Consider the following 20,667-nt stretch of genomic DNA (forward strand, 5'->3'; position numbering starts at 1 on the left):
TCTCACTAACCCCCTCAGATACAAGCCCTGGAGCTCCCTCACCAGTCCAGCAGGCGGCTCTGAGTTATGTCTTGCTTTTCCTCTTCAGATGTCCAGCATCTGGCTGCCTATGGCCTGGAGGGACCCTCTCAAGAGGAAACAAAGTCTAAGTTCGAGGACTGGAGTGGGGCTCCCAGCCTGAAAGATCTGGGAGGAACTGGGGTCAGGGCAACAAAGTCCCAGGTCCCCATCCTCAGTGTCACCCCAGCCAGCGGTAAGGCTGCTGACTCTTAAGTCAGTTAAGCAGCAGCGGGAATGGGAACAGATAAGAGGACTCAAAGCCATGTGCCACCTCTTGCCCACAGACAGTGCCCAGAATCCAGGAGAGCTGAGCCCACCCTTCCATCGGGACTTACCAGCTTACACTGGGCGCCAGGCTTCACAGACAGAGGGTGCAGACGGGCCCCGAACCCGGTGTCCTGTCTACATCTATAGCTGTTCGCTGGAAGCGCTGAGGGAGCAGATGGTGGGTGTGCAGCCCCCTCAGGCACCCCGAGACCTCGTCTTCCGGTGAGTGCCCTCAGTGTTGACCTAGGTCCTCTCCCGACCCCCAGCCAACCGTGGCCCCCAGCTGTGGCTCAGATACATACTCTGGTACGGACAGACAGGTTGATGGTCAGTGGCAGGAGCTCAGCTTCTGAGCCATGTCCTGCCCGTTTCGTGCTGGACTTCCTCAGCACATCAGTTGAGCTTGCTGGGCCGTGGATACATTTGGTAGGGACCTAGGGATGGTCCACTGGAAGGTTGAGGATGGTGAGTCTGAGGTGTCACCAGGGGAGCTGGCCAAGCCGTCTCTTTCCTCCTGTTTCTAGGACTCAGCTCCTCGATCAGCCTTCCCTCTCCTCAGCCTGGATGGAGCCCAGGCACAAGGAGGCAGCTACGCACTGTGCCTTGCTGCAGGAGCATGCACAGCGATGCTACGTCCGTGGTGAGTGTGACGCCGTAGCAGGGAGGAGCCCCCTTTGCAGGATTACAGGCATAGGGACTGGAGAGGCCCTTGCAGAGCTTGACCCTCGTGGCCCCTTCCACTTCCACCAGGGCTGTTCCGGAGCTTGCAGCAAGCACAGAGCGTGACCTCGCAGGACATGCTGATAGCAGTGGATGCCTGTGAGGAGCTACTACAGGAAGTAGACATCACCCCTTTTCTGCTCGCACTGTGTGGCCACACTCGGGGTTTGCCTCATGCACCCCCAAGCCCTGGTCCTCTCAGCCCTGGGCCCTTCAGCAGCAGTGTGGAGGAGGGCCCCGAGCCTCGGGAACGAGCTGTCTTGGCTTCTGAGTCCAGGTTGGGATGGTCCTTGAATGACGTATAAGGGGGCACATAGACAAAGCCCCTATAAGCAGGGGCCTTCTGACCTGGGGGAGTGGCTGTGCACGGTAGTCCCCAGCCGTGCTTTGTCCTGGCTTCCCACCCCTCCTGCCCAGGCTTCTTTCTCCCATTTGGCACCCACGGCGGTCTTCCTCTCCTACTCTCCTTGTTCTCCTGGCTCTCCTGTTCTGGTGTGGAGTGTTGAGCTAGATTAGGGGTGGGGAGTTGTCAGTGGCCATCAGTGAAAGTAGAAGTTTGTTCTGAGGACATTCACATAATAGTAATAGTCCCCCAAACTGTGAGTTTCGTAGAGGCAAAAACTGTTGAAGGGAGGGAGAGAGGCGTGCAGACAGACGGCTACGTGTCTGGTGTCTGTAGTGGATCAGCACTGGGGAAACAGAAGGAGCGGAAGGATGAGTACACTGATGATGCCCAGATCAGAAGCCCAGCCCAGTTCTCTCTCCGGAGGTCTAGATCCCACACCTTTCATGCCTCCTAAACGAGTGCACTTTCTTCCCACCAACCCTTGCTTCTCCGCCTGTGTCCCTCCTCCACGGTGAAAGATCTCTCCCTCCACCCACTGGTCCAATCAGAAAACTGGGAGTCAGCCTTACTCATTCCTCTGTTTCACAGAAATGTCCAGCCACTAAGAAATGTGGAGGTTAGAGCCAAGACGGGTGGGTTGGTTCTGGCCTCTTCCCGCCCATGTCATGTGCTCATAAGCACCCTTCCTAGAGGCAAAGACAGACAGGTGTGTGCTGCTCCCACTCGGGAAGCAGGCTCATTTAGGCCTTGATGGTTCCTAACACTTCACTGTCCCCCACCCCACCCTGACCACTCAGCATAGAGACCGAGGACCTAAGCGAGTCTGAGTTTCAGAGCAGCCGTGTCCCTGGCCATCCAGACCCTGGCCTGGAGATATCTCTGACAGACATCTGCCAGCTCAGAGGAGAGGCACATGATGCCCTTCATAGCCTCATCCAGGTGAGGGTAGAGAGGGCAGAGTCCTGCCTGCACAGGGGGGCAGTGGTCTCTCCTGGGTTGGGGGTGTATAGGTGTCTGTTCTAGGGTGGGAGCAGTGTCCTGCCGAGCAGTGACTGACATCATAGCCTCCTTCTAACCCCCAAACAGGAGAAGTTCCTGGAGATCAGCGGTCTCTACTTCCGCACAGTGCCCTCCAATCCCCACTACTTCTTCTATTGCCCTCCATCCAGCAGGCGTGAGGTGAGTGGCTTTCTCCCTGACCTCCCTCATGCCCGCAACCTGTAGCCCCAGAGGCCCTGCTTGACCCACCCGGATCCTCTTAACTCTCGGTTCCCTGAGGCCCTGCCTTGGATCATACCGTCTCTTTCTTTTGCCCAGGATGAGGGCCCCCGGGACGCAGGAGACAGAAAAGTCAGTGACTTGGAGTTTTCAGAGGCTGAGCTCATGGGAGAAGAAGGTATATAGGCAAGCGGGTAGAGGTGGAAAGGCTGCTTCAAGCCAGGATTCGGGGGCCTTTGCTGCCAACCTATCCTGTTGACCACATGACGTGTATCTCTAGGAGACACATCTGCCTGCTGTGTGGTCACCGAGAGTGACCCAGAGCTGGAGGTGGAATACCTCGAGAGCCGTGAACCAGACCTGGGGCCTGCTGGGCTGGACTCCGCCTCATTGTCAGACGCAGATACGGTGAACCCCGACGAAGACTCCTTCAGCATCCTGGGGGGCGACTCACCCACGGGGCCCGAGAGCCTGGCACATGACCTGCCACCACTCTTCCTGCACCTCACATGCTCCGTGCGGCTACGCGGCCAGCACAGCTCAGTACCCGTGTGCAGCCTGCCCACCTGCCTGGGTGAGTTTGGGGTGCCTAGGGGAGGGCCACTGGTCCGATGCAGCCTGTCTGCCTGCCTGGGGGTCAGGGAGAACCTACGGGTGTAACTCTTTAGCCCTGGAGACTCGGAAGCTGTGTTCATCCCAGGGCTGCAGTAACCCCTGACTTCCCCCCTCTCCCAGGCCAGGTGCTTTCTAGTCTGGAAGGCCCCCCCATTGGAGGCCGAGTTCTTCTACGGGACCTCAGTGTCACTCTGGATGTCTTCGTGCTGACCTTGCCCCTGGAAGTGGAGCTCCCCCCGACCTCAGACCCTCAACACCACCGGTGGGACAGCAAGTTTGGTGGGGGGTATCTGGGGTCTTGTTGGAGTAGGGGGACCATTAAGGAATCTGTGGGACTAAGGGTACCTTAAGGATTCCAAGAAAGGAATGCTGAGGAGGCCCTAGGAGGGTAATAGCTGCTGACCTTTGACCTTTGCTCCTACCCTGTTTCAGGTCAACGTCTGAGAGCAGTACGTCCTTCCCACGATCCCCAGGACAACCATCCGATGATGGCCTGGGGCCCCCACTGCCACCTCCAGGAGAAGACAGGTAGTTCCTTATGCTCCCTCTCTGAGTTCCTTGTTCCCTGTTGGTTTTGTTTTCTGGAAACCAATATCTAAACCTTTCTTCCAATTAGGCACCCAGGACTATCTAATTTGGCCACACCCCACAGGCTGGCTATTGAGACAACCATGAGTGAGGTGAGGGCCTTCCCTCCCCCAACCTAAATGACAGCCCCTCAACACTGTAACTGATACCCTTTCCATCAGATGGTGAGGTAAGGCACCCTGTTTGTGCTGGGGTCCAAGTGAGACCTCTCTCAGTCTGTGAGGTGGAGTATCTTCCAGTATCTTCTAATCTAAGACTGCAGTGATGTCCCAATCAGCATGGGAGGTGCCCTTCACCACTTCCTGGATTGCTCTCCACCTGTAGATCCGCTGGTTGCTGGAGGATGAGATGGTGGGGGCACTCCGAAGAGGGGGCCTCCCCCAGAGCCCTGCCCTGCACCGTGCAGCTGCCCACATCCATAGCTCTCTTGGACGCTCCACCTGCCTTCGCCAAACTCTGCCACTGAGCTTTGTGTTCGGGCCAGAGCGTTCCCTCACACAATTCAAGGAGGTATGCTGCCCTCAGAATGCTCCCTGGTCACCTGGGGGCCCGTCCATCCCTGGACTCCACATACAGAACCGGAAGGCCCTCTCTTGGTTTGAGTTCACCTCTTCACCTGTTGTTTGGCCTTTACCCCATGCCTGGCAGCCCAGCTCAGTGGGAAGAGACCCAGCTCAACGTTGCCACTGGGCCTGTTGAACCTTAGGCAAGACACTGAGCCTTTTTGTAACTCAGCAGTAGGGACGCTAGTGTCTGTTTCACCAGGTAGTTGTGAGGGTCTGATGAGGAAGTGTGGGGTGCCATGATCAGGGAGGGCTGTCCTGCTTAACCTCTGCCCTTGGCTCCTGCTCCCCAGGAGTTCCGCCGCCTCCACCTCCCTGGGCATGTTCTTCTTGAGGACGTTGACAGTGGCTTCTTCTTTGTGGCAGTTGGCCAGGAGCCAGGTGGGTCCCGTGGGGAGCCCCCTTCGGCGACCTGGGCTTGGCACAGCCAGGAGGACAGGGCGGAAGGCGTCGAAGGGGAGGTGAGTCTTTCCTGGGCTGACCTGGGAACGGAGCAGGTGGTGGTGGAAGTGTGGGGCCTGTACTCCGTCCTGACCTCCTGCCTCACAGGCCCTGACAGCCAGCCCCCAAGCCCCTGGCTCTCCAGAGGATTCTGAGGGACCCCTGCTCATCAGTCTGCCCAGCCTGCCCCAGCGAGGTAAGAGAGGACTTGCACCTCCCTGGCCCTGCTTCCACGTTCAGAGGGCATCCTCAGCAGGATTGAGAGAGGCTCCAGGCATTTCCCTTCTCTTCCCAGGGAGCCAGCCTGGGCCCAGCCGGGGACTCAGACTCATGTCCAGTCAGGGCAGTGTGGACTCAGACCACCTAGGTAAGCTCTGGCAGGACACAGAAGACTAAGCTGATGGGAAGTGGACTCAGGGCTGCACAGTGAAACGTCTGGGCAGGGCCATCAGACGGGATTAACCTGGAGGGGCCCACTGAGCTGATAGACTTGGGGCTCAGATGAGCCTAAGGATGGGGTTGAACTTCAGCACGTTTGACACAGGTTACGACGGTGGCAGCAGTGGCTCAGACAGTGAGGGTCCCAGTGAGACCCCAGGGGAGAAGGCCCCCTTCACGCTGCGGACCCCGCCTGGCCCGGCACCTCCACAGCCTTCGCTTGCGGGCCTCCCTGGGCCCTGCCTGCCTGACTTCTGGCTCATCGTCCGGGTGCTGCAGGACCGTGTGGAAGTGTATGCACACGCGCGGTAAGGAGCAGCGGGGCCCTACACCCGACTCTGATGTTTGCTTCTTCTCCCTGGTCCCACGTCACCCCTCTTCAGTGTCGTTAGAAGGCTAGACTTGGAACTGAGGGTTTGGGTAGGGGTCTGACTTGTATTCTAAGGCTGGGAGCTCCTGACCACTTCCCACAGATTGTAGCAAAGCACATCACTCTACTTTCCTAATGGAGTTGAAAAGCTGATGAGGATTTTGGTTCCTAGCCGAGCATTAAGAGCATCTGTAGTTCACAGCAGCTTCAGGAGCTGTAGATATATAAAAATAAGGAATAATAGATAATATTTAACAAGTACTTGCTATGCGGCAGGCACTGTTCTAAGTTTTTTACATGGATCAATTCATTAAATCTGTAACAGCCCTATGAGGTATTACTATCCTCGTGGTCTGAATGAAGAAACTCCAGCACAGATAAGTTAAACACTTGCCCAAGGTCTCAGTTCATAAGCGGCAGCGCCAGGATCCATACCTAGGTATCTGGTTCAGTACTGCTCTAGTCACAGTGTTGAGAGGGGTGGGGGTGTTGAGATAAGGGAGGACCCACCATTCTGAGGAAGAAGATCTGAGGGTAGAGAAGGTGAGCTGCATGATGGAAGCCTCAGTATGGCAGCTGGTGAGGCAAGCATGGAACCCAGGCTTCCAGAACTGCTATCGAGAATTCCATCTTTCCCAGTTCTCATCTTGTTTACTTGCCCTTGTCCAGTCCTCCTTCCTCTTCATGGTTCCTCTTGGCGGCAACGCCCGTGACACCCTCCCCCCACTCCCTTCCCACTGCAATTCTGTGTCTGATCCATCCTTCCCAGGAGCCTGATTCGGGAGGATGGGGGGCCAGGCACCGAGTGTCGCCACCTGCAGCAGCTCCTGGTGAGACGAGTTGGGGAGATCTGCAGGGAGGTCAACCAGGTAAGAGGCAGCCGGGGGCAGGGCTTTCCAGGCATGGGCCACAGCCCAGATGAGGAAGGGGTTTCCAGGAACTTGACCTTCAGAGGCCGTTGATCCATCTTGGATGTTTTCTTTGACCCTTAGTTACTGGGATGCTGTTACTCCCCAGGCTCCCTACAAACTGGGGAGCTCTCCCTAACCCACCCCCAGAGTGGGTTACTCTCCCGTCCCCTCCCAGTGACTGTGAGATGCTCCCTCTCATTGCACTGTGCTACCATGTGGGACATGATAGTGAACAAGACAGAGGGAAACCCTGACTCTCTGGAGCTTACGTCAAGTGGAGGAGATAGACATGGAACAACTAAAACACACTAACTGCTTCTGCTACAATTGTGAAGGCTTCTACAGAGGAAAAGCAGAGACTGGTGTGAGAGCATATAACAGGGATCTGACCACCTGCAGTGTCAGGGAAAGCTGCGAAGAAGAGATTTTTTTAAGATGGTGAGCAGATTCTGGCAAAGAGGAGGGACAGATGTTCCTAACTGGGCTTCAGTGCTCAGAGCCCAGAGACCAGTGACTGTCAGACGTCATCACTGAGCTCCCAGTGGTTACAGGTGCTCTTTTTGACTTCCTACCCCCAGTGATAATGGGCGTTCTCTCCAGCCTTGGATCACCCCTCACCACCCCCACCATTGTATGGGGGAATATTTCCGTTCCCTGAGACCTTGCTCCTTCTTCTCCCAGCGGCTGCTTCTTCAGGACCTTCATGACAGTCACGTGTGTAACTCTCTTCTGGTGGCTGAGAGTGAAGAAGATCTATGGCGCAGTGAGACCCCCTTCCACTCCCGTCAGCGGGCACCACTGCCCAGTGATGGTGAGTCCTGCCCAGTGATGGTGGGTCCCACCCAGGAGCCTCCCTCCCCAGGGGATGCTGCTGCCCTTGCCTTTATCGAAGACTCTGTTGAGAAGCTGCGGATAGAGTCACCATTAACTGGCCATCGGTGCCAGGTAATACAGGCAGGGCAAGGAGGAGAGGACAGAAAAAGATCAGCAGGTTTGGCTGTTGCGAGTTCATCAGTGACTTTAGTGAAAATGCTTTCAATGGAGAGACAGGAGTAGAAACCAGAGGAAATGGAGACATGAAAGGATGTTCGGGAAGAGGAGCTGGGACTAATTGGTCTTTCAAGTAGCCTGGCAGTGGAGGAGGAGACAAAGTAGATCCGGCAGAAACTAAAGCAAGGTGGGAGGCAAGGCAGGAAGTTAAAGTAAGGTAGAAACTTGAGCACCCTTATGTTCCACGGGAAAGAGCCAGCAGAGGGGGAGAAATACAGGAGAGAAGGTACACGGAAGAGGCCCCTGCTGTGACCTGTCTTCCTAAATGCACGCCTCTGCCTGGCCCTACCTTGTTTTCCAAAATGACCGTCTTTCCCCTGCAGGGTAATAGACAGGGCCGAAGAAGGGGGCAGGGGCATCCTGGACAAGTGGGCCAGCTCACAGGGGAGAAAAACAGAGGGGTGGAGCCTGAGGGCCAGTAGAAGGATTTGCCTTCTGATTGGCTGTCCCTCCAGGCAAGCAGGCAGGCAGGCACAGAACCCTTCGGGGTTTCTGAGATTTCTAGTCATGGTTAGGAAACGTGATAATCTACTCGAGATGGTAATTGAAGTCTCCGCAATTCTGCTCCCTTCTCTTACTCCTCATGACCCCTCACCCCAACTCACAGAGGAAAGCCGGATCATGCCATTCCTTTGCCATTGTCTCTCTGTTATAAAAGTCAGATCACTCCTTATCTTTAACATTCTCAGCAAGTCTGTGGATGAACGTTCCTAACAGCTCCGGGAGAGTACATCTCTCAGCTCATCCTGGGATGTATTCCATATCAAAGCAGAATCCCCATAATTGATGGACTTCCCAGGGTTTTGAAGCATCTTCTGCAAATCGAGTATGAGCTGCGACAGCCAAGCACTTTTACTTCACAATGGCTCCCAGCAGCCCAGGATGTAAGATCAGTCAGAATCCAGACCCAGCCCTTCCTCATTTTAGTCTCTCCATATGGTTTTGCTGAATGAAACCCTTAGCAACCAGCATTCCATTCCAGACTCTGCAGCCTCCCAGGTGTCCTGTATGCTGCTCACATCTGACAGCAGCTTCTCTGGGAAACCAAATTGCCACCTTGACCTACCAGAAGGTTCCTCATCGACCTGGAAGCCTAAAAAGGGTGGATTGAGGCCATGGGCTATGGCCATGGGCTCTCACATAGAGCCACACTGCCCTTTGGGTTCTCTGGGATAGCTGTCCTCCAAAGCACAGGACGTAGTTTTCCCCCACTTTGCTGCACGTGTGTGTAAGCAGTCATGCCCTTTTTGTTTTAATGGGGTTATTGTTGCAACTCCCAATGAGTACACAAGTGGGGTGTATGTTGTGTACCCCGTATATGTTTATGTGTGTGTATATGTATATGTATATGTTTTGACAGGCTCAGAGTGTCTTGGCATTATCTTCATGATTTTCTCATGCTTTGCCTTGCCTGACACCTTTTCTTAGCTCCTTCTCCACATCTCCCTGACATAGTTCTGAAAACCTTTGTGCTGTGACTTATCTTCCTAAAAGCATGGTCCTATCTTATTACCCAAAATGACCATCTATCCCCCCTGCAGAGTAATAGGCCCGAGGAGTAGGGGGAGTGAGGACAGGTAGGCCGGTTCACAGGTGAGAAGTCTCTGAGGGCAGAGGGCTGTGTCCCATTTCTGATCCACTGTCTCCCTTCCCCCAGATTACACTGCTGATGAGAGCTGTGGACCCCGAGGATACCTAGCAGCCACCATGCAGTTTGTCCCTGGCCATTTCTCCTGTGACGTTGTGTGGGGAACCGTGATTCGAGTCCACTCACGCCTCAAAATGGGGCCCAGCATGGGGGTCTCTCGGGGTATGTGGTTGACATGAGAGGGCAGGTAGAGTTCAGGGGGGTCGAGGTGGGGGCAGATCTGGAGAAGGGAGTTTCCTGAACCCATGTTCCTCCCACAGCCATCCAGGCCCTGCGCTCTGTGCTCAATGCCTTCTCCGTGGTGAACCGGAAGAATATGTTTGTTTATCAGGAGCGAGCAACGAAGGCTGTGTACTATCTGCGGTACGTGGGCCCTGAGAAGATGGGCTACAGCGTGGGTTAAGGTTGGCACAGAAGGAGCTATGTCCAAAGCCCTTGCCACTCTTTCCCAGGCTCCTGGAGACGTCCTGCAGTGAGCGGCCATGGGACGGCGATGCCCTGCCCCCGTCCCTAGCTCTGTCCCGAAGCCAGGAGCCCATCTGCTCTGAGGAAGCCTCGGCATGTATCCCCCCACTCCCTGATGCCCCCGTGCTCCCTCCTACTTTGCTCCCTGGAGCCGGGCCCTGACCAGAGTTTCCCTGCAGGGCCCTCGTTCCCCACTGGACATGGCCTCCAGCCGAGGTTCAGATGCTGCTCGTCCTGTGGGCCAAGTGGACAGACATATCCAGCTGCTGGTGCATGGCGTAGGGCAGGCAGGTGAGGTCCATGAGGAGGGGTAGGGGAGTGACCAGATGAGGTTCCAAAGTCCTCTGGGACTTCTCTTCTTCTTATGCCAGCTCATGCTGTGCTCTGGGCTTCTCTCGAGCAGGAGCTGGGTGGGAAAGGACAGGCTCCTGGGATGTTTAGGGATAGGACCTGTCGCTGACTGAAATGCAGCTTAGGGAAGAGGAGCTGTAAAAGTTGACACCCAGGTGTCTGTCCTGGGTGACTGTGTGGAGAGATGGTGGTACCACTGGCCGGGTACTGGGGCAGGTTTGGGGTGAAGATGATGGGTTCGGTTGGGATACGTTGAGCCTGAGGCATCCAGTAGGCAACTGGCTCATTTAATTTATTTATGGCTCAAAAGTGTGCACTAGTCTTGGGCTAAGACTGCGACGTATGAGGTAGTTGCTATTATTATCCCCATTGTATTGAGGGGGGCACCGAGGCTTTGAGAGGTTAGACTCACTTGTCCACGGTCACATAACGAGTAGCTTGGCAGAACCAGAACCAGAACCTGGTGCTGGCCGCCTCTGGTGCATGGGAGCCTGTTTGAGTCTGGGGTTAAGGGCTGGGATGGGGGTAGCTGGATCCTCCGCCCGTGTTCCCACCTTGCCACCATGGCTCTGTCCAGGTCCCGAGATCACAGATGAGCTGGTGCGGGTTCTGCGTCGGCGCCTGGATGAGGCCACCCTGGACGTCATCACAGTCATGCTCGTTCGGAACTGCAAGCTGACGCCAGCTGACGTGGAGGTCAGCTCCCTCCCAGGCTCCCTGCGTGGCTCCCCTGCAGCCACAGGGACGGTCTCCGCGGGAACCTCTTCCTTCATCTCTGACTCCCCTTCCTTCCCTCTCTCTGCAGTTCATCCAGCCCCCAGGAAGTCTGCCCTCGGAGGTGCTGCATCTGGCGCTGCCACCCTCCTGCAGGCCCTGGCTTCCTGCCCTGGCCTGGTACCTGCGGCAGAATCTGCTCATCTTCCTGCACTCGCCCAAGTACACAGACAGCAACAGCCGGAATCACTTCCAGGTGAGACTGCACACACCTCTCCCTACCCGCGTGCACCAGGCCCTCCACCCACCACACACCCTTGCTGTGTAACTGTTTGCTACAGATGCCCCCCGCCAATGTACCTTTGCCCGTGGACCTGTGTACACCCAGGCCCCCCTTCCCCAGCCTTTATTATCTACCTGTGTCTTCCTGTGCTTCTACGTGTAGCTGTCCCCCACTTCTCCTTGTGGATACCCCTTCCCTGATGGCATTTGTCCATTTGCCTGGTCTTAGTGTTCGGTGGCCGTTCTCTCCCCAGCATCCACTCCCACCACAGGGTGGCCTCCCCGACTTGGACATCTACTTGTACAACAAGCCTGGAGGACAAGGCACTGGGGGCAAAGGTACAGTGCAGGGCCTGGGCCCGTGGCACCACCAGGCATGGGAAAGCCTGTTCTGTCTCGCGGCTGAGGGCCTTTCCCAGCCTTGCAGCTGAGGGGGGTTGGGTGGGGTGGGGTGGGGCCTGGAAGTCCCAGACCTGAGCTTTCCTGTGGATTTCTACCCAGGGGTCGCCTGCATCACTCTAGCTTTTGTGGATAAGGAGGGAGCCCCCATCTCACTGGCATCATGGCCCCCCTCTTCTCCGGGGCCCCCAGACCCACTGCAGGAGGAGGAATTTGAGCAGCTGACTCAAGTCACTCGCTGCCCAGTCGTGCCGGATAATTCTTCAGGTAGGGAAGCTTGGTCAGAGGAGGGGGTGTTCATTTAATGCTATAGAAAGCAGGGACACACTCAAGTGGCCCCCATTCTCTCCTCCAGCTCCGAACGGGGCCCCACGGCTTCGACTGGATGTGTGGGAAAAGGGGAACATCAGTATCGTGCAGCTGGAGGAGAAGCTCCGAGCAGCAGCTCGCCAGGCCCTGGCTGATGCCATCATGGAGCTCCGGCTGCTGCCAGCTTCACTGTGTACAGAGGACACGTCCCCAGGTATGCAGGGTCTGGAGAACCTCACAGGTCTAGGTGCAAACGTGAGAGTCTAGGGAGACGTCACAGAGGCCCCATCTGAAATACATGTTCACAATTGTCCATCACCTTCCCTGCATCAGCAAGGTGATAAGCCTTGGTAGAAATGTATGCATGCTGGTCACTCACTCAGAGAGGGGGAATATATGGTCAGGAACTCCCTTCACACAAACACACATAGCCACGCACCTTTACTTGCATATACTGCCATTCAGGAACAGGTAGAGTAAGTGGCACATCACTCTCTTACCAGTCTTGGGGCTAGATTGTCTGAAATGGGGATTGATGGTCAGTGACAGGAGTCTGTAATGTCTGGTGCCCACAGGAAGTCTCAAGAGCGGGTCGTTGGAAACCAAGAGCCCTGCAGGCCGAGCTAGCATCTTTCCCCCTGGCCCTGGCCCTGGGCCTGGCTCTGGCCCTCGCCCCGGCGAGCCTGTGACACCCCCAAGCAAAGCTGGCCGACGTAGCTTCTGGGATATGCTGGTAATGGGAGCAAGGGAGGTGGTGGAGTTGACATCTGCCTTCTTGTCTGCCTCCTGTCTCCCCTACACGCCCCTACAGGCCCTGCCCCAGATCTCCTGTTGTGTAAAACTGCCCTGTGCCTTGTATAGGGGTGTGCAGAGTGTGGCAAGTTCTCACTGATACAGAGAGAGCCTCAGCTTGTTAAGTGCTTTCACTTCCGCTTTTCCTGTCGGATCCCCACAGCCTGCACGATGGCAGCAGGCCTTTCACCAGTGAGGCAGCTGAGTCTCCGGAAAGTTGAGTAGCCTGTCCAGGGCTGCTTGGCCAGCCTCCAGGGCCTGAACCCGGGCCTCCAAATCCTCCAGGCTCTTGTTACCGTTCCATGATGCCTCCGTCCTCCGCCCCATTCCCCTTCCCTTGAGCCCCTCCCCATTCACTGCATTGTTCCCAGAGTAAAACAGAATGTGGGGACTTGGGTTCCCCGAAAACAACGGATGACATTGTCCTGGATCGGCCAGAAGACACTCGGGGCCGGAGGCGTCACAAAACAGAGAGTGTTCGGACTCCTGGTGGGACTGAGCGGGCAGCAGGCCCAGAGTCTGGAGCCCAGAGACAAAGGTGTGTGTGTGTGGTCACAGGGGATGTTGGGTGTGTGTAAACACAGCCGTCTTGTATGTGGGTGCAAGGCTGTTACTCCTGCTGTGTCTTCAGACGCAGGACCACACAGCTGGAGGAGGGTGAAGCGGGCACCCTGCAGCCTGTGTTTGCTCTTGTCGCTCAGCGCTGGATGGAGTTCATGGTTCAGATGGGTGAGACCCCAGCCCTTGCGTACATCCATCTCAACAGTCCCACCCTTAAGCTCCTGCCCTGGTCCCCATGCCACAGCCCCACCGTGACTTCTGTGTCCTGGATCCAGGATGTGCCTCGGTGTCCAGGAGCTCCACTCACATGGTGTCCCGGTTCCTGCTCCCATCTGTCCTGTCTGAGTTCACCACTCTGGTCACCTCAATGGCTGGCGACACCAGTGTCCGCATCTTTGAGCAGCATTTGTGAGTTTGGGGTCTCATGGAAGCTGAGGTAGGAGAGGTGGGGGCCTGGCCCAGGAGGAGATAACCAGGGAATGGGGCCATGGATGGTCTGCTTTCTGTCCGTCCCTCCCACTAGGGCTTCTGAGCCAGAGATCTTCAGTCCTTGTTCCCTTGGACAGCTGGGCCCAACTCCCCGCCCGGCAGCTGAGCGGCATCTGCTGCTTCTGGGAAGGAACTTCTCGCAGTGGAGGAGACCCACCCAGCAGGGTGAGGCCACGGCCTGGAGGAGGGTGGGCTCAGAGTGACTGACCCTGGAGCCGCTGACCCTGTGGGAGGCAGGGTGGGATCGAGGGGGATCACCCCCAGACCCTCATTTTGCCCCTCCCTGACCCCGCAGCTGCCAAAGCCGTACAGCGCTTCGAGCCAGGCGGCGACGGGAGCTTGGGGCGAAATGCTCCCCGGCAGAGGTTCTTGCTGCTGGAGGTCATGGACAAGAAGGTAGACATGGGACCAGAGGCTGGCTGGGAGGAGGGGCTCCATGATCCCACTGACGCTGAGCCCTGACTTCCAGCTGCAGCTGCTGACCTACAACTGGGCTCCAGACCTGGGGGCGGCCCTGGGCCGAGCACTGGTTCGCCTCGTGCAGTGGCAGAACGCACGCGCCCATCTCATCTTCTGCCTCCTCAGCCAGAAGCTAGGGCTGTTCCACCACTACGGCCAGTTGGACTTCCCAGTGCGTGACGAAAAGGTGCCTGCTGCTCAGGCTCCCTCCTCTCCTGAGTGGTCAGCTAAAGGAAGTAGCAGTTCGGGAACAGGAGAGGGGACAGGCTGAGGGCAGGGGCAGTGGGGAGGGAGAGTCTGAGAGAGGAGGCCACGGGGGCGGTGGGAGAGGAGGTCTGAGGGCAAAGGCCATGGACTCATTGTGAGGCTCCGTCTCTCTTAGGAGCCAAACCCATTCCTGCTGCCGACCATGGAAGCAGAGACCCTCATCCGGAGTGCAAGCCCCCCTCTGAGCCGCGAGCAGGGACGGCTGAGTGGGTCCTCTCGGGGTGGGGGCCCCCTTTCCCTGGACACATTCCCCTTCGATGAGGCCCTAAGGGATATCACGGCCGCCCGCCCCAGCTCCTCCCTCGGCCCTGTGCCCAGACCGCCCGATCCTGTCACCTACCATGGACAACAGTTCCTGGAGATCAAGACGGCAGAGCGCAGAGGTGAGGGCGCTGAGCCGGGCAGCAGGCAGGGCGATCTGTGGAGTCTGGCAGGGCGAGGGGTGGCCACTCCTGGGGGCTGCTACTAATGCCTCCAACCCCCAGAGCTGGAGCGCCAGATGAAGATGGAGAACCTGTTTGTAACGTGGCAACAGCGCTCCGCCCCAGCCAGCATGCCCATCAGTGTGAGTGGCCAACCCGCGTCCTCTGGGAGCGTCCCATGACCCTGCCCTGGCCACCACCCCGGTGCTCACTGCCCATTTCCCCAGGCCGGGGAGCTGGAGACCCTGAAACAGTCGTCCCGCCTGGTGCATTACTGTGCGACGGCCCTGCTCTTCGACCCCGCAGCCTGGCTGCATGGGCCCCCAGAGACCTCTGGGCCCCCGGAGGGGCAGGTGAGGCTCCAGACTCTGGATTTCTCCTGTGGGACCTCCCTTTACCCAATAGGGACCTCCATTCCTCCACCCCTGCTAGGGTGGTTGATGGTGGGTAGAGCCTTTCTTAATCTCCACTCCCACAGCGGCGCCACCGCCCTGAGTCAGGGTCTGGGAGCCGAGAGGCCTCCGCCAGCTGCGACTCCTCGGATGGGCCTCCACCGGGCGCCCGGGAGGAGCCTTGGCTGAAGGAGCTGAGCTTAGCTTTCCTGCAGCAGTACGTGCAGTATCTGCAGAGCATGGGCTTCGTGCTGGTGCCGCTGCGGCCCCCCTCGCCCGCCCGCAGGTGAGCGCGTCTCGTCTCCCCACCCTCCTCTTCTCCTCCACAGCAGGTGAGGCCCCACACACCCTTCCTCTGGGGTCCTGTTTGGGTAATTTGGGCCTTGCGTACATCCATCTCATCAGGCCCGCACACACACGTGAGGATCTGGGACACCTACCTGCAGCTCTCAGGCACATCCCGTAAGCCTCACACATCTCGTGGAACTCATGGCCACGTTCATACACAAACTGGGTACATTTTCACAGCGCTGCTTGCCCACATGTGTCTTCTGCACTTTCACGCTGGTGTCCATCCACACACACCAGTCCTGTACAGGCTCTTGGACCTGGGTCTTAATGATTGTTGTCCTGGTCACCTCCTGACCTCTCCAGAGATTTACATGGTTCCTGGCCCAGGAAGTTCTTTTCTCACCATGTTTTTTTTGTTTGTTGTTTTGTTTTTTTCTCACCAAGGACCCCTGCAATGGGCCTACTCGCATCACTGTCCTCTGGCCTGTTCTTGGTCATGTTCACTCACTGGCCAGTAGTGAGAGGTCTGAGTCCTGGGAAGTGGTAGACAGCTCCTCTGGCAACACCTTCCATCTCCCCAGAACGCAGTGAAAACTCTGCAGCCACCTTTCCCATCCTGTGTCAAGTCTCAAATTCCCATTTCTGTGGTCCGTGCCCTATGCCCCTCTCAACGTCTGAGCCTCCAGATTCTCTGTTCCCAGCTCCTTCCCAGTGGCTGCATGGGAAAATGTCTGTTCGTGTTATGCCGTTGCTTTCATGTATCCAGATGTGTGAGTTTTTTTTTCTCCCTCCTCTCTGCTTTCAGTTTGATACTTTTTCAGACTAGTAAATATAAGTTGTAGTTCCTTACTCAAGACGCCCTCTTGGCCCAGAAAGCCAATTCCAACTCCTTGGCATTTTTGTAACCAGCTCTCTACCTCCCAGGCCTTAGGAAGAGAGGACAGGCCTGCGCCTCTGGGACATTTCCTTCAGCGCCCCTCTCATTTCTCAGTGACAGACCCCAGGAGGAGCTCTCTGCTCATTGCCCTCCGCAGCCAGTTCCCAGCTGTAGGGATTTCTCTGGAGTTCGCATCCTTCCCATTCAGTTATGTTCTTCCCAGAAATCAGAATTCCCTTTTAAAACCAAAGATACTAGGATTAAAAATATGTTTCTAGAGGAAAATTTAAAGTCAGGCCTTCCTTCCTCTCCAGTCTCTAACCATCACCAATCACTAGTTAGGTCTGGTCCCTATTTCCTTGAGGATTAAGTGGGACATTTCTCGCCAGAGGCTTTGAACCCCCAGCAGGAGTTCCAGTGGTTTATAGCTCCTGAGTATGAGTTGGTCCCACTGGCCCTTTCTACTTTGTCCTCATTCACAGTATTTCTCTTTTCCCTTTGCCTCTGAGTTGAGAAACGAAGAACAGCAGGCCTGTGGAACACTGAAAATGCCCTTCCCAGGTCAAAAGAGAACCCCTTTTCCCTCTCAGGGGAACGTCCCTAACCAGGGCATCAAGCATCTGCTTGCGCTTTCCCCATGAAATCTTAGACAGACATCACACTCTCCCCTCCCTTGCTGTCCACAGTAAGCAGGTATCTCCATCCGCTCATAGGTGTCTCTCCCCAATCACAGCAGCCTCTGTGGCTCTACCCTCACCCTCTCACTGGAAGAGAGGGGCCTGGTCTCCGCCTCCCCCTTAGAGCAGCAGCTGCTGTGGAGAGAGCCCCACCCCACAATCGAGCCCCGGACTCCTGGCCTAGCCTTGCCACTTACCCACTGTGGGACCCCAGGCAGGTTTTTCCCTTCTCTGGGCCTGTCTCCTCTCCTGCAGAACGATTCCACGTGAAATGGGTTCTGGGTCTGATAGCCGTAACCCTTCACCCCACTGGCCCGCCTCACCCCCTTGTCCCTCTTCCTTTTCTGCAGCACCAGCCGGCTGCGGGCCATGGCTATCCTTGGAACAGAAGGTCGGGGCTCCTTCTCCTGCCCGAAAGCCAAGACTGAAGGGAGCCCCAAGGTAACACGTCATCGTGTTCCTTCCCCAAGAGTGAAATCAGTGATGCCTCAGACACCAGCATTACTAAGCCTGAATTATTTGCCCAAGGCCTAAAGCCAGGGGCTCTGGGTGATGACTGAGGCCATTGATCCCAGCCTGACACCATTAAAGGCACTGACCCAGGGGACTTTCCCTGATGGTCCGAGGCTGGTGAGCCTCCTGCCGTTGCCCCTTGCCCCTGAACCCCAGTCTTTTTCCTTTCTGCAGAGCACTGGCTGTCCCGTCACCACATACCACCTGCAGCGGGCACTGCCCGGGGGCATCATCCTCATGGAGCTGGCCTTCCAGGTGAGCAGAAGGAGCTCTACATGGGGAGAGCCAGGCCCACCTGTCTCTCGCCCTCCTGACCTCATCTTCGTCCTCTCTCCAGGGCTGTTACTTCTGTGTCAAACAGTTTGCCCTGGAATGTTCCCGAATCCCCATGGGGCAAGCTGTCAACTCCCAGGTATGTAGTGGGGATGGAGGGCTGGGGGGTCTCAGCCGTAGTCAGTGCAGCCCCTGTGACCATCTGGTGCTGCAGGCGTCTGGGCCATTCCAGTGCTGTGACTGCTTCAGGCACCAGTCTTACACTGTGGTAGTCCAGAGCTGTATTCAGCCATGGCACTGGGGGCAGAAGGCAGTGCAGCACAGTGGCTGGTCTGGCCCCGTGGTCATTCTGGCACTGACCATAGATGGGTAGACAGTGAGGACATTTGAGCAGAGCGGGTAATCTGACACATGGGTGGGTCGGTGCCATGGGCAGTCCTGGCCTCGTCTAGGGCTGGGGACAACCTGGCACTGTCCATATAGTCACTAACACTTAGAATGTGGACTAGAGTCCCCACCCACACAGCACAGCCCCCCACACTCAGTTGTTATTTCTGTCCCTGTCTGACTGCCTGAAGCCAGGGCTTCTGCACCCCATGAGGTTCTGAGCACTCAAGAGGGCTCAGAACAAATGAGTCGCGACTGAGTGTGGTCAGAGACCCGAAGCCCTCCAGCCTTGAGTGAGTTCGGCCCCTTCGTTGTTAGGCTTCTGCCTTCCTTGTGCCTCGAGTTGAGTTTCTGAGAGATCAGGGTCTGACTGGGTGCGGTCTGTCGCCCTCCAGTACAGATGGCACAAACTCTTCCCGTATCTGGACAGCTCAGATCCAGCCCACATGTGGTTGCCTTTGACTTGGGTGTGGATGCCTGGTCTAGTCATCACAGGATAGTGAGATCCAGGAAAGCTTGGTGACTTTAGTGCAGGAACCTACCTGGGCCAGGGCACAGAAGGGAGATTGGACACGCAGGTACTCTTTCACACTTTGCTGTAGTACTGGCGGGAAGGACCCACCCCATTATTCTCTTGAGCTTCCTGAAGTCCTGGCTGCCCTGCCCCCTGATCTCCATCCAGCTTAGCTCTCTCTGCACCTACATATCTAATCTCTAACCTTACTTAGATTTCTAAGTTGCTTTATTATAGCTATTATGTATTTATTAACTGCTTAGTATACATGCTAAGGGAAGAGGAGAATTTTACTCCTACTGTACAGATAAGGAAACTGAGGTTCACGGAGGTTAAGTGATGTGCCCCAGGGCACACAGCTAGTTGCTGGCAGTACTAGGGTTGCAAGCTGGGTCTCTGACTCTGAGGCTCATCCTTGGTTACTGCAGTTTATCATGCAGCTCTAAATGTATGAGGACCTTTCGTTTATCTCCATGGTAGATGAGGAAACTGAAGCAGAGAGGTTGTGACTTACCCAAGGTCATGCAGCTACTCTGACTCCTAGGCAACTGCTGCTTCTACAGTCATGGTCAGGTAGATTCTGCCATTCTAGCATCACCTATCCAACTGTTAACACAGTCTCAGTAACGCTGATTTACACCAAGAGAAGCACCAGCTCTGTGTCTCTGCCCTCCTTTCTTCCTCCATCACTGGTTTGTTCGTTCATTCATTCATTCACAGATGAATTAGAGGAGGCCAGCCCTGGACTAGCCTTGGCAGGATGTCCCAGATGAAGCTTTACAAATGAGTGGGAGTTAGCCAGCTTTGGGGATCAGGGGGAGCAGCATTCAGGCAAAGAGAACGGCAGGTACAAGAGTGTAGAGAAAATATGTGGTATACTTCGGAAGAGCAAGTAATTTGATGAGAAGATAAAGCTGGAGAGATGGGAGGCGACCAGGAAAACCTTTCCAATAGTGAGTAATTACACACCTGGCCTACCCTGACCGCCCTGTTTAAAACCACACCTGCTTTATTTACTGCTTGATTTTCCATAACCATCTACTAACGTGCTATTTACTCATTTACTCTGCCTAATGTTTATTGTCTTATCTCCCCACTAGTAGACTGTAAGCTCCTTGAGGGTAGGGGTTTGTATCCCCAGCAACTAGAACAGTACCAGGTAGGCACGTGGTAGGCACTCGACAAGTATTTGTTACATGCGTGAATCTGTGCCAGACTTGAGTGGAGACTGGGATACAGAGTAAAAAAGGTTCATGTCTCAAAATGGTCAGTTCATATAAACAGAGTTACAACACTGTATAATGTAATGAGGAGGGCTTCTCATAGAAGCGTTTCTGGCAGAGGGGCCCACGGCGACGGGGTGAACCTTGAGCTGCTGTTTCCCAGGCAAGAGGAGGGAAGTGAGATGTGCGGGCAGCCTGCCACCGTTTCCTGACGTGGTCCCCCCCCCCACCTCCCCAGCTGTCCATGCTGTTCACGGAGGAGTGTGACAAGGTGCGGGACCTGATGCATGTGCACTCGTTTAGCTACGACTTCCACCTGCGCCTCGTGCACCAGCACGTGCTGGGTGCCCACCTGGTGCTGCGGCACGGCTACCACCTCACCACCTTCCTGCGACACTTCCTGGCCCACCACCCTGATGGGCCCCACTTCGGCCGCAATCACATTTACCAAGGTCAGTGCCCAGGGGCAAGCCAGTGAACCCGAAAAAGAACAGGCCGCCAGGTGTCTCCAGCCAGGGCCGGGGGGACCACTTCGGGGGCCAGACCTTGTCTCCGCCTCTCCTGTCCTATATGGTCAAGTCGCCTCATGTCGCCTGGACCCTGTCCCCATGTCTCTGTCTTAAGTTCTTCCCAGTCTGTTTTCATAGCAAGCAAAGTTTAGATCCTGTGTCGTGTGTACCCTGCCCCCTGTGTGTCCTGAGCCACTTCTGTCCCATCTCCATGTCCCTCAGGATCTCCCCAGAAAGAATCGGCCTGCCAGCCGATCAGAGCCTCA

At 56.1% G+C, this 20,667-nt stretch overlaps 1 protein-coding gene across 4 annotated transcripts in view; it reads left to right on the forward strand.

Moving 5' to 3' along the window:
- SZT2 (SZT2 subunit of KICSTOR complex) overlaps positions 1-20,667 on the forward strand; it is a 50,749-nt gene that overhangs the window by 26,408 nt on the left and 3,674 nt on the right. For 3 of the 4 annotated variants that reach the window (XM_060089657.1, XM_060089659.1, XM_060089661.1), the window contains exons 25-66: positions 89-253; positions 345-549; positions 852-967; positions 1,078-1,324; positions 2,191-2,332; positions 2,480-2,572; positions 2,711-2,789; positions 2,892-3,185; positions 3,347-3,488; positions 3,659-3,754; positions 3,843-3,906; positions 4,139-4,324; positions 4,671-4,838; positions 4,927-5,014; positions 5,114-5,185; positions 5,363-5,564; positions 6,396-6,495; positions 7,219-7,348; positions 9,245-9,397; positions 9,496-9,598; positions 9,688-9,793; positions 9,880-9,991; positions 10,629-10,747; positions 10,857-11,021; positions 11,302-11,386; positions 11,549-11,713; positions 11,802-11,969; positions 12,331-12,488; positions 12,919-13,085; positions 13,179-13,276; positions 13,384-13,516; positions 13,632-13,762; positions 13,893-13,993; positions 14,067-14,243; positions 14,439-14,706; positions 14,809-14,888; positions 14,973-15,098; positions 15,224-15,423; positions 17,333-17,423; positions 17,670-17,750; positions 17,833-17,907; positions 20,131-20,344. In XM_060089657.1, coding sequence (XP_059945640.1) covers positions 89-253; positions 345-549; positions 852-967; positions 1,078-1,324; positions 2,191-2,332; positions 2,480-2,572; positions 2,711-2,789; positions 2,892-3,185; positions 3,347-3,488; positions 3,659-3,754; positions 3,843-3,906; positions 4,139-4,324; positions 4,671-4,838; positions 4,927-5,014; positions 5,114-5,185; positions 5,363-5,564; positions 6,396-6,495; positions 7,219-7,348; positions 9,245-9,397; positions 9,496-9,598; positions 9,688-9,793; positions 9,880-9,991; positions 10,629-10,747; positions 10,857-11,021; positions 11,302-11,386; positions 11,549-11,713; positions 11,802-11,969; positions 12,331-12,488; positions 12,919-13,085; positions 13,179-13,276; positions 13,384-13,516; positions 13,632-13,762; positions 13,893-13,993; positions 14,067-14,243; positions 14,439-14,706; positions 14,809-14,888; positions 14,973-15,098; positions 15,224-15,423; positions 17,333-17,423; positions 17,670-17,750; positions 17,833-17,907; positions 20,131-20,344 — 5,865 coding nt within the window. The remainder of the gene's footprint in view (positions 1-88; positions 254-344; positions 550-851; positions 968-1,077; positions 1,325-2,190; positions 2,333-2,479; positions 2,573-2,710; positions 2,790-2,891; positions 3,186-3,346; positions 3,489-3,658; positions 3,755-3,842; positions 3,907-4,138; positions 4,325-4,670; positions 4,839-4,926; positions 5,015-5,113; positions 5,186-5,362; positions 5,565-6,395; positions 6,496-7,218; positions 7,349-9,244; positions 9,398-9,495; positions 9,599-9,687; positions 9,794-9,879; positions 9,992-10,628; positions 10,748-10,856; positions 11,022-11,301; positions 11,387-11,548; positions 11,714-11,801; positions 11,970-12,330; positions 12,489-12,918; positions 13,086-13,178; positions 13,277-13,383; positions 13,517-13,631; positions 13,763-13,892; positions 13,994-14,066; positions 14,244-14,438; positions 14,707-14,808; positions 14,889-14,972; positions 15,099-15,223; positions 15,424-17,332; positions 17,424-17,669; positions 17,751-17,832; positions 17,908-20,130; positions 20,345-20,667) is intronic. The other variant, XM_060089658.1, reaches the window with a different exon arrangement.

Source organism: Mesoplodon densirostris, chromosome 2 (genome assembly GCF_025265405.1).
Source record: "Mesoplodon densirostris isolate mMesDen1 chromosome 2, mMesDen1 primary haplotype, whole genome shotgun sequence".
NCBI classification, from domain to species: Eukaryota; Metazoa; Chordata; class Mammalia; order Artiodactyla; family Ziphiidae; genus Mesoplodon; species Mesoplodon densirostris.